The sequence below is a fragment of the Limanda limanda genome, chromosome 15, assembly GCF_963576545.1.
Source record: "Limanda limanda chromosome 15, fLimLim1.1, whole genome shotgun sequence".
In the NCBI taxonomy this organism is placed as follows: Eukaryota; Metazoa; Chordata; class Actinopteri; order Pleuronectiformes; family Pleuronectidae; genus Limanda; species Limanda limanda.
Window position 1 is genome coordinate 6,631,940 of NC_083650.1, and position 12,914 is coordinate 6,644,853.

General features: G+C 43.9%; 1 protein-coding gene across 1 annotated transcript in view; it reads left to right on the plus strand.

The window, feature by feature from the left end:
• Window positions 1-7,291: 7,291 nt before the first annotated feature.
• grid1a (glutamate receptor, ionotropic, delta 1a) overlaps window positions 7,292-12,914 on the plus strand; it is a 213,958-nt gene continuing 208,335 nt past the window's right edge. Inside the window, exons 1-2 of the mRNA XM_061087538.1 lie at window positions 7,292-7,370; window positions 8,916-9,071. Of these exons, the coding sequence (XP_060943521.1) occupies window positions 7,292-7,370; window positions 8,916-9,071 (235 nt within the window). The remainder of the gene's footprint in view (window positions 7,371-8,915; window positions 9,072-12,914) is intronic.

A 12,914-nucleotide genomic window follows, 5' to 3' on the forward strand; every position in this document is an offset into this window, starting at 1 on the left:
TCTGCAGGGGGAGTCCCTTTCATTCGGAATGGGGGGTAATATACATTTATCCGACTATTCATGACTCTGCCATTACTGTAAAGTCTTAGTGCTGTGTATTTAAAATGATCTAAGGCCTCCCTGTGTGGGGTTATGTGTCGCCGCCGCCGTGTTTGTGTCGCTGAATGGATTCACTTGGCACCTTGTCATCAGACGCAGCGTGACCATTACCGGCAACATAAGACTATATCATCTGCCAGTTAATTAATCCAATCCAGCCTGGCTATGCCTATTAAATCCCATTCTAATTAATCAGATGCCATCAGGATACTCTGTCACTTACCCCAAATTTGAGGGATAATTACCCAAATGGAAGCCACTAATATAACTGCAGAGATTTTTTTCCCCTTATAATTTCTGCTTCTGATCAGGAAAATGAGGCATATTCCTGCACATTTCCAGTGTGGAAGTGACGGATTGACCAGGGTGTTAATAAATCTCGGATGTGAGCAGTGATCAGCTGCAGGGGGACGTTTCTGCATAGGGACTCTGGTGACTCAGTTTCAGGATGAGCTTCACAAGAAGTGGATTTGGAAGCATACATCTGGAGCCGGTGCAAGGAAATCCAATTTTGGCTTCATATCAGTATCATTCATTGTGTTAGATTTTATCATGAGACCCGAGGCTTTAGCGTCTGAAAAGTAAGTTTGGGGTGCCAAAGGAAAAGGGAGGAACCCCATAGAGTTAAAAGGACCTGGGAACTGAGCTGAATACCAAGAGTCTTGTCATCTCGGCCTCTTACACAGTGTGTGTAAATGTGAGTGAGAGTGAGAGAGAGAGAGAGAGAGGGATCTTTCAAGCATGTCTGTGAAGGTGGCGCTGAGAGGACAAAAAAGGAAAGGAGTGAGATTGGAACAGCATGAGAGAGAGTGAAAGGGGGAGAGAGGAAAATGGCATTGAGAGACTGACGGACACTTTCTTAGTTCACTTCACCGCGGCAACTTCCCGGAGCAGGCGCCTGAAACCTGGACGTGAGGATGAAGAAATAAAAAACTGCGGATTTGATGGGATCTGTGCTCTTATCCGTACATCTGCACCGTGATATCTGTGTTGCAAGGTTTTGTAACAATCGATCAAGCTTTATTTATATACTTGATTTATAGAAATCAAACTTTATTTACATAGCAACAAAACGTACAGAAACAACAAGATGTGTGCACCAGATCCACCCTGACGGCTCAGCGTTGTTCAGATGTGAAATGCAAACTCCAGAGACCGGCCCGGCCCAATTATCTTGACATTTTCCGGAGCTCATGTCTGATAATGGCTGATGATCCTGACCACAAGCACAGACTATCACCTGTGGAGCTTAACTGAAACAACCTGAGTGGTGACTGATGATGCTGCTCGACCACAGCCTCCATCTCCATAAAGTAATTTGCACATTGCCTTTTTTTAGATTATAATTGTTTTGCATAATGGCCCAAAATCTCATCAACATTGTCTGTGATCACGAGCTCTGAAATGTGGGTCATTGGAATAACAGATGTTCACCAGGCATCAGCAGAGATGTTTTACATTTCGGGATGCTCCTCTCTGTGTCTCACCACCGTGTGTGTTCTCTGGTTACATCGGGACTTTCTTTTTAATGCCGAACTTAATAAGGAATCAATCCTGACCCGCTCTAATAAAGAAAATGAAATACTCAGAGGATTTTGTGGTTGCGCTCATTTGCAAAGTGTAGATTTTCACAGGTAGATCTCTCCTGCAGGTAGGATGTGTTCCTGCTAATTGGCTACCCTTTAAACAACCTCATTCACTAATGACCGTCTTGCAGGCACAGCTGGAATGAAATGTGGCTGACACAGGCACTGGATTCAATAACGCGGCTCCGGGCGTCCAAAACATACGGTTGAGCAGTCACTGTTAAATATAAATTGTAAACATATCTGCAGGCAGAATTAGTGTTCTGCAGATCCTCCTAATTCTGGATAATAAGGAGGCTGCACTGACTACAACGGCACCTAGTTAATTCCATAATTAATTCATGTGCCGATTTTCCAGATGAATACCATTATTTAAACCAACAGTAGCTTGCACATTCTCGGAACTGCAGGTGGTTTAGTTCTTTTTTTATCAGGCAGACAGACGGACAGAGAGACAGGTAAACATATTGTCTATTTCAAGGATAGCTCACCCCCACAGACTGGTGTAAACAAGGAGCAGTGCACAGCAAAAACAGAAAAGCCCGACCACGCCTGACATCTGTGCTCGTCCTCATCTGCTTTTAATGGTTAAGAGCAGAGTGAAACCACAATCAACCCCCAGTAAATTTAACAAGAAAAGCTTCTTTGGTATTTGTCAAACCAAAGCTGATTATAAAGAAACTAAAAATCTATTCTTTAGCCTATCATGCATATCGTGTTTGTTAATCAAAACCCTTCCTTCCCTACCGTTTTGTGGGAATATAACAGAACAAGATATGAATATAAATCTCGATTCCGTCGGCTGTAGACTGGTTTGGAGCCGACTTTCCTCAACTAACTTTAACTTTAGGTCACTAATAACTGGTGGATGTGTGGAGCCGCATCGCCTCATTGTAACAAGCCCAGTAATGAGACCACGTTTCCATGTTGTATTTTCTGAATACGACGGAATCCAAACTCTGTGTCTCTGACTGGCAAACTTCCCGAGCCTCTGATCCGGCAGCTGTCAAAGGGCAACACAGAGAGACTTGCACCCCCCCTCTGGTTCACACTCTCCGTCCACTGGTATTATCTTCTGTGTTGTATATGTTAACATTTATATATTTATCACCCCGGTACATATTTCACCACAGTTCAGTGCGGTGTGAAGTTGAAATGCATAATGATGCAGGTAGTCAACAATTCACACATTGAAATTCAGAGTCTATGATGGAGGTTATGCTTATTCTCCCATAACATGATTAATCTATAATGTTACCTCGGGCTGTGTATTTGGAACGGAGAGTCTTGCTTATTCACCTCTAGTGCTGCAGACACTTATTGCTATTCCCTGCACATCTCTGCTTGACATGAATGGATTTTCAACTTGTCTGAGATTTAACCCTTCTCCAAATTGCTGCAGGGGTTTTTCATATGAGGACACCCAGGTCCACGATGGGACGGACGGGGCCATCTGCACAGGGACAGAATTACAATATTAAAGTATCATCTCTCTCGTTATTATAGCCGGCTACTTTATAAATATGCTATCGTTTATATATCCACCGAGACCAGCAGTGCATTCCTCATTGGTAATACTAAGCAGCATTAACATAATATATGTGTGCCAGACATCTACTGCAGTAACTGGCCTAATTATGTTGACTTATATTGACTGCATGCTGCTCTGTTCAGATCTTTCCTAACACCACGATATGTTAAGCTCAAGGCTAATGAAGAAATGAATCTCAGATTTATTTCTACTGCACATCACTAGCTTTAAAGTCACGGCTCTGTGGGCTTAAGATACAGACAAACCGCCGTAGTTACTGTGAGTTATGACCGATTTCTGTGTTTGAATAGAAGCAAACCAGGTTTGTGCTTCTGGAGTTAAAAGCAGCTGCGGCACAACAACACTAACGGAATGACTAATCAATGAAGACAAAGACCATGCAGCTACACAGGAGCGAGGCATGTGTATTACCCTGTAAACAGAAATCATTTTGCAGGCAGCAGTGTGCACTGCCCCGAGCCGTGCATAAGAAAATAAAGTGAGATTAAACTGAGAGATGGGACTCATCAGAGGGAACTGAGGACCCACATCACAAAGAAGCCATTCTATAGCAACAATTAATCATGCCGAGACATGTGCCACAGGCTTTTGGCTAGAAAAGCGTATTATTTGAGATGAAGGAAAAATGGATTTATCAAAGACTAGTCCATTAGCGCGGGGTCAGAGTGTCGCAGTGGTACTTATCTGTGCATAACGAACTGCAGGGTTTGTGTTTTTTTTTCTTCTTCTTGGATTCCTCCAGCATGTGACAGCTCCTCTTCATCTAAATTCACTTTTTGGCCTGGTCGCAAAAAAAGAAGGTGAAAAAAACTCTGCCTTTCCTTTTCACTCCATTGCTCACAGCCATAAACATTATGACTCAGGTTTGTGTGACAATGAAATTCCACCTTCGTCGCTGAGAGCATGCCTGACCTACCCCCCCGATGTCCCGGTGACTGTTTGCTGCACTTTTGAGACTAACTTGTGTCGACACCCGTGGAGGTTCAGGAGGTGAACTGACGGAACCGAACACTGACAGATGGCAGTGGTCGCTCAAATTGGGAAATAATCATTAGGAGACGTTTTCTGGACCCAAATCGGAGCAGGTAGTAATCAGCTGCATGAAGGATACAAGGTGACTATCCACTGTTGGCCTAATTTCCATGGAAACGTATCCCTGTATCCCAGTATATGTAGTGTACTTATTAATGCATGGAAGCTGCCTCCTCACGGCACAAAGCACACAGCGCCATTCATTCAAGGATCCCATAAATAACTTTCTATATGCAGGGAATAAATATTAGAGGACATACATTATTTTCACAATGCTTGTGTGATATATGGTAATGGATAACATAGGAAGAAAATGGCAAGAATTACAACCTACACTCACTTATTCATTCATGACGGAGCTTCAGTTTGTATTGTGACAGCTCTCAAGTCAACAAGAAGCAAAACTGTCATTGATGCAGAGTGTATTTCACATAACACCATTCAGTTGAAACCCTGTAACACAATAGTGTATTCTTTTTTTTTCATAATCGTGAATAACATTGATATCAAGTGAAGAAATGTACTTTTAAAATGATTTAATATATAGGTGCATGACGCATGTTGTTCGTCTTCATTGTGACTATAGATGTTTGTCAGATTGAGCAGATTGCTTCTTATTCATATGTAGATTTTGTACAAGACGCACGACGTGTATTATTCCCTCAACAGAAGAAGAGAGAAATGTCAGATTTGCATCACACTCGGAGATAATAAACACGAGAAGTCACAAAGAATGACATGGTTTTAAGACCTTGTGTGAAATGCCGGTTAATCCGGTTTAAAATCAATAATTTATTGGTGAAATCTCAAAAACATATTGCCTCATAGTTCAATGAACTTATGATTTAATATTTGATGGTATTTTGGAACACCTGTCAACTCAAACCCAAATAGCGATGCTAATCCTTTTCCTTTTTGATCCCAATGGAACAAGTCTGGATTGATCTAGATCGATAATTGTGGGAACTGTTGGGTCTTGACCTTCTATGTAAACTGCCTTGACATAATTTCTATTATGATTTGGCGCAATGTAAAATCAAATCGAATTGATTCGATCTACTGTGTTGTAGGAGCTGTAATCGGATTCAACAGGGCAATAATTCTTGTTTATAGCCTAGTGTGTTCCTCCCCTCAGATGTAAAAGCAAATATTACATATACACACTGATCACACAGTGAGCTGGCGTTCACCAGGCACTATCTAAATTTCTTTGGGCACACTTGGTTCTAAAATACAGTGTGTCAGAATACTTTCTTTTTAAATTACACAGTAATTCAGCCTCAAATCACAAAAAAACAACATGACCAGTAAAGAAAAAAATGAAAATGGAGATGTTCTTTTGCGTAACCACATCTGCAGTATCCACAGGTGGCCAGCAGGGGTAGTGTGTGGTTTTACAACAACTTTGGAGCCACGGATGTTTATTTCTCCTCCGGGATGAAACAGCAGATGATGCACAACATGATTTTAAACATGAGAGATGTGGATTTCTTTAGTCTTCTCGAGTAGCGATGATTTCCTTGATGTTAAACAACAAATAAACAACAAAGTTATGAGGGAGCTGCTGTTTGCTCCACAGGTGCCTCCTCCTCCTCCTCCTCCTCTCTCATGCGTCTCTGTGGAGGATCTGTGCACCTCCCGTGTCCTGCTGGAAGTTTGTTCTCTGCGCCTCTGAAAGACTTAACCAGACAATTAAGAGATATTTCCGTTTTTTGTTGCAGCCACGAGAAATATCCTTTAATTGTAAGATTATGCCCATCAAGAAACTCCCGTCGTCCTCCTCTTCCTCCTCATCCTCCTCTTCTTCATCGCAGCTCTGCACACGACTGGCATTGAGCCTTGCGAGGCGTGAAAGTGAGAATTCATGGCAACCCCGTGCAAAATATTTGTGCATGACAATGAAATTGGCCCGAAATGAACATAATCCCGCAATAAAAGCGAAGGGCGTCAACAATCAATTACTGAGCAACACAGCTTTGGTAAAAATAACCCAGATGTTGCGCTCCTTCGTGCAGCTCCTGCGCCGTGCGCCTCCTCCATGCAAGCGCTGTGGCTGCTCCTTGTCCTCATCCATCAGCTCTCTCTCCTCCAGGAGGTAAATCCGTCTCCCTGCCCCATCAGCTGCGGTCCGCCGTCGTCTCCACTCAAGTAGAGAGCTGGAAGAAAAAAAACAAATGTGCCAGAGTCTTCCTCTGTGCGCAAACGCCAACTTCTCCCAGAAAAAAAAAAAGTAACCACCGCCGTCCACTCCTCATCCCTCCAGCCAGAGCATTTGTTGGGATTCATTTTTTGTTCTTGCTTGTGAGCGTTTTATCATTTTCTGTTCAGCCACCAAATAGAGAGCTGATAGATTATCATTGTTATTATTATATTTTTTTGCCTTTTGGAACCTTCCATCATTGAGTTCAGCTGTCGGCTCTCCGCGCGTCTTTCTCCGGCTCCAGTCCAAATCATTTCTATCCAGCTTGTCGGGACAGCAGCAGAGTCGTGAAGGCTCTGCAGTCACGTGATTGAGACAGGACTGAGGAGTGCGTTGTTTTTATGTGTGTGTGTGTGTGTGTGTATGTGTGTGTGTGCGTGCAGGAGCGAGTGTCTCTCCATGTGTAGTTAGGGGGGTGTCCCTCCTCCGCATTTTGTGCTGCTTGCCATGCTTGAGACGCCGGAGCGCAGGGAGAGAGGCGAGAGTGAGTGAGGTAACGCCGGTCTCCCTCTCCGGGCTGCCTGTCTTGTATTTCGGTCTCACCTCGGGTCCGGTTCCTCCTCATCCTCTTCTTGAGCCCACCTTCCTGTGGTCGGCTTGTTTTTGTCCATTAAGAAGAAGAGAGAGGGAGGGAAAGAGCTGGTCATTTCAGAGGGGTTTCATGCGGTGTTTGCTCATCCAGGAGGAGGGACGCGCTTCTGTTACGCACTAGGTTTTGATCATCTTCTGTTTTTTCTTTTTCCCTTTTTTGCGGTGCTCCATTTGGACAAGAACAGGACAGCCGAGCGGAGCTTGGATGAGCCGCCTCGTTGAAATCCCGAGATGGAGTTGCTGCTGATCTCTCTTTCCCTGTGGATATTGCAATGCAATCCTGCCAGAGCGGACTCCATCATACACATCGGTAAGCGTCCGGTGAATCCGCGTGCGGGTTTGGAGGAGACAGGTGCAAGAGGCAGGAGGTGCGGGAGTAAAGCTCAGCCGGCGCAGATCTGCGTTCATCTCAGGGTTTATGGCGAGAGGGCGGGATGAATCGTCTATTCAGCTCGCATCCTGTGTTCGAGCAACACCTCGACTCTCGAGCGAGTTTAAAAGTTGCTGTTTTGTAAATGGCTTCGCCGCAGACCTTCACCTTGTCTCATTATTCATCACTATTAGTTATTTTTCAACCTGTTTACGCAGGATTCCACTTTGCTGATCACTGCATTCGCGTTGGTTTCACATCTAATCCTTATTCCTCGGCCTGTGAACTGCCTGTGTTCTGAATTCAAACCAAATTACGCATGAGGGCCCGTGTCAGTCGAGCTTTGACGAAATTAAGATCCAATGGCCCAGACCCCTGAGGCTTTTTTAGACTAAGCTACCTCTTGTCTGGAGCCGACAAGCCTCAACTTTCACCGAAACGTGACTGCAATGTCAATAACCGGACGGAGGGAATGTCAGTGGAGTTTGGTTTTAGAGATGCGAAACGCATAGAGCCTCTTTGTACTGAAACTTCAAACCAGAGCTGCCTCTCCCTCCGGGGATGATCCAGGGACGCGTTAGACTCATCATGACACCCGGGTGTCTGATCCGATCTTTGTCCTCAAACAGATTTCTATTATAATTTTGAAATGTGACATCCCCTCTGCACACGCACATAGATACACGGAATAACCCGCCTTGGTCTGCGGTGGCTGCTATTTTACGCACGCACGCAGTCACGTAGCCACTTATAATCACGTTTTTTTTTTTTAAATCTCAGTTAAAAACGTCAATGTCACGATGAGATCAAATCTGGTCTCGGTGCCGCTGCTGCTATTTCTGCTGCTGCTGCCGCTTTACAGTTTACTGCAACAGTCTGGCAAGCAGCAGGTGCTCAGTCACCAGCTTAATACAGCAGTGGGACTCCGTCCAGATAATATTGGCTGATGCCCCGCATAACGTTTTGGGTTCTTTCTCGTTTCCTGAAACCCTTTTCCCCGTGATATATGTGCGTCTCCCAGCAGCAGCTGATGCCATTTTGATAAAATAGAGAGGTGGTGGAGTTTGGGGCGGGGGGGGGGGGGCAGTGAAGCATCAGTGTGCCTCCCACACGAGGCCTGTGCTGCTCACTGGTCAGGGTTTCACTGGTGGAGCAGATTTTCTAAGTTTGGTTTCTTTATGTAATGCAGCGTGAAGAGGCTCCGTCGCTCTCCATGGTGCTGAAATGCTTCCAGGGCGCGATGGAGGCGCACAAGTTGCGCAATTTTTGAGGATGAATAAACCGCTAAAGATACGATTTACTTTCCACTGCTGTCATCGAGTCATACATCACCGTGACAGGTTAATCACATTAAAAAAGCTTGTAACAGCCAAAACGTCTGGCTCAGTCACCTCTCCTCCACCTCCAGCCCACACAGTGCGAACCACACTCCCTCGACGTTTTCCCCCATACCCCCAAGGAATAACCTGACATTTTATTCAACAGGTGCCATATTTGAGGAAAACGCAGTGAGGGATGATGAGATTTTCCAACTTGCCATCTCAGACCTGAGTCTGAACGACGACATTCTGCAGAGCGAGAAAATAACCCACTCTGTGAAACTTATCGAGGCTAACAACCCTTTCCAGGCTGTGCAGGAAGGTAAGAGTGGCTCCCCCTGGATCCTTTTCTCAATAAACTCCCCCTGCTCTTTTAATTTTTTTTTGGTGATGTGAGAGTGGTCGTCTTCACTCAGTCAAGTAAAAAGTCTCCACCACCACTGCGCAGATTTTCTTGAGCTGGTGTTCATTCATATGTTGATCAGTCAGTGCGATGGCAGTATGAGCAAGGCAATGATAATGGCCCATGTAAATCTGAGGAAAACCGCCGAGTGTGTGCGTGTGTGCGCGCGTGTGTGTGTGTGTGTGTTTGTGTGTGTGTGTCTGTGTGTGTGTGTGTGTGCCGCTGCTGTACCAAATCAAGGTGTATTTTATGGTTGCAAAGCTAGGTGGAACCATTGCTTTAGAGCACAGCAGCTATAAGGAGATGTGAAATCCAAAATAATTCCAAGATGATAAAATGCGATTCCAGCACCAGACCGCCACTTACGCAATGACAGGGGAGAAAGTACATTTATGGCTTTTATGTCTGTTTTGAAGGATGAGCACTGCAATCCTCTTCTTGCACATTTATCAGCCCTCAGTGCTTTTTCCCTTGACATGTTTTGTCTGCCTCATCATGGATTCCCTGTAGTTTTTGCAGAATGTAGGCTACACACACCTCCACCACACAGGCAGGAAATTAGCAATGAAATATTTTTTTAGTCAAGGTTATATCTCTCTCTCTCTCTCTCTGTCGTTGGAAGCTGGACCCATACTGTTGATTGCAAAAGTGATTAAAAAATCTTCAGCTGAAAAGAATCATTAGGACTGTAATAGGTTCCCGGGGACCTTCAAAGGCTGTTTATGTCCCCTGCTCTTAGTTACCAGTCTGGACTTTTGTCCCCTGTTGCACAAAGGCCTTGATGACTCATTGATATTCATGGGGCCACTGACAGGCACAGAAAGATGATAATATGCTCCGCCTTCTGCTATACATATCCAGTTTCCTTTAGCTGCTGTGTTTGTTAAAGATATCTATTATTATAATTATTGTTATTACTATTATTACCTCTGCCAAGGAGGTCATGTTTTCACCTGTCTATGTTTGTTGGTTTGAGGGATGGGGCCTGAGAAGAACTCGTAACATGTTGGTGTTAATGTGGATTAAAGGCTGGATCCAGAATTTTATTTTTTATTTTCTTTAGATGGTAAAATGGTAACTGGGCTGTATTTATATCTTACCTTTCTAGTAATACTGCCAAACAAGTCACATGCACACACAGATTTATATACTTCTACTATATGCTGCAAATCGTCTATAGCACACTGTCAGCACATTCCTTGAGGTTCAGTATCTTGCTCGAGAACACCTTGGCATCCGGACTGAGAGAGCAACCCTCTCTACCTCCTGAGCTAAAGTCGCCAAAATTTTTCTTAATTTTAGATTTTTCCACTGTTTATTTAATGATGAATGCACATTTGAGGATCTGGGAATCAAACCACCAACCTTCAGGTTACTGGAAGGCCCTCTCTACCTGCTGACCAACAGTTGGCCCTCAACATACAGATTCTTTGTTTTTATTTCAGTTTTCTGGGAATATTTCACGGATCTTGATTTTCCACTATTTAGCACAATGTTTAATGACAAATACAACATTTAGGTTTACAGACCACTTCCCTTTTTTTTTTATATCTTTCCTCCCAGAACTAGACAATCATGTGTGGGATATTTTTGCCTCGGCTGATGTATGTGCTTTACTGATTGCCATTGTAGTTCACATTGATTTTTGTTTGTTATAATCTTACATCCCGATGAGGCTCACTTGAAGCAGGCGGGTTCTTTAAATAAACTGATGTACACAGAAAAAAAATCCCAAAGCTTTCTGCTGCAGAGATACGATAACAAATTCTATATTAAACACACGCGTGACCTGACAAATTTTTCATTTACTCTTGCTTGAGACGCAAGTGCATCAATTAAGCCGACTTTCCAGCAAATAATTTACCACCAGTGAAACTTATCCACATTAAACCTCCACACTTGGTGGAGAATAAGCTCACTGAACTCACACTAATAATCTTAAAGTCTGACAAGCCCCTACACGACATGTATATTTAATATCGCAGGCTTACAGAAGATGTAGATGCTGTAAACAGCAGAGAAGATTTGAAGAGGGCTCATCACTGCAGTGGTGGTTACTGAAAATGACTCATTTTCTCTGAGTGAACTGCCTTGTTGTTGCCCTTGATTGGGCATCATTTAACGTGCTTAGTTATTGTTTACAGTCGGGCTCCTGATAATCACAGATCCACTGAAGTGGCTGATTAGTGGGCATTTGAATTGTGGAGAGCAGGGGGAGTAATGTGCAGGCGATGACACGCGGATCAATGTGTGGCCCCCTGACTTGCTCTTGACACCATAGGCAGGGTGGTGAGTGCTAAGTGACAACTTGAAAGTAAAGGGTGACCTTTTTGCTTTGCTCTTTTGTTTGCCGCCGTCCCGCTGTGAGTGGCGGTCAGGTCCTTCCCATTGCCGGGCAAGGAGGGAGGGGGAGCGGAGGGGGGGGCACAAACACGGAGGAGAGTGAGGGGAATGAGGATGAGCTGATGGAGGAGAATATAGAGGCTATTGAAGAGATTGAGGGTGAGGAGAGCAACGAGGATACGAATAACCATGAGTAAGGTGGCGCGAAAGAAAAGGAGAGAAGGATGATCAAGACTTTAATAAACATGAGTGGACAAAAGAACTGCAGAGGGAGAATTAAGATAAGGGCGAGGTGATGGGGGGGAAATTTGCGAGCCCAGTGAGAGGAGCAGCTGCAGCGTCATGTTTGTCCTTATTTGCTTCCCTTCGCCCTTGCTCGGGTGGAGCATACATTAACAAGGATGTCACACAGAAACTATTGAGTCCGCCCATTCTCTTATCGTTCAAAGATGACAGCTCGAGTCAGACTGGATGAACTGCCTGATCACACAACTGGCAGATGCTGTCCTATTTATAGGCTGGAGACTCTGGAGAATGGAGAATATCTATCTCTCAAGTAGCGATACTTGTCATGAGAGGGATGGTCTTTAGATACCAACAGCTTTGCGACACAGTGAGAAGAACAAAATAAAACATCGGTGAAACAACCCTTACTCATATCTGCTTATCTTTTTGAGTTCACATACTCTATAGAGATCAAGGTGAGGCAACAGCTAGAATTTAAAAAAGAGCAAAATCCTGTTTCTTTTTTAACTATACATAATTCCGTGAAGGGGAAGGTATTTAAATGCACGTCCAGCCATCCTGATCAATCTTAACACGTCACAGACAATTATGGCTCAGCGGTTACAGTCTGGGTCTCACAGGGATATAAAACATTAGCAAAGTCAGTAAAAGCCTTAAAAAAAAAAGTTTGAAGCCTCAAGGTAAAACTTCCCACTTCACTTTACACATTGTTCATTTGTGACCCTCGCTTGGTGTGGAAGTGGAAATCTGTCCTCTGAGACGGATACAAAGCTTCTATAAGCTCCTCTGTCTTGCGCTTTATCCAGAAGAGGAAGGTGACAGAAAAGATTCCACCTTGTTGTGTGATTATGTAAATCCAAACCTATGCATATTTCAGGAAAGGTTCTTCCAGTAAGGTTAGTTTTTTTATTTCCTATTTCTGCTGGAGTTGCTGAAAGGACACAAGCAGAGCCTCTTGAAATAAATTACCCAAGTAAGCATTTCCCCTATTGCTCCGATATGGAGGCGACATGAGGCGTCAGGATTGTGAAGGGACAGGGCTCAACCTCAAAGCACTTCTGCAACAATTGGTGTAAATTACAGAAACCCCTAAAAAATAGAGAAAATGCGCAGTAATACAAATGACAGAAAACCAAAAGGGTCAAGTTGTCATTGGTGCAGATGCATTGTCAA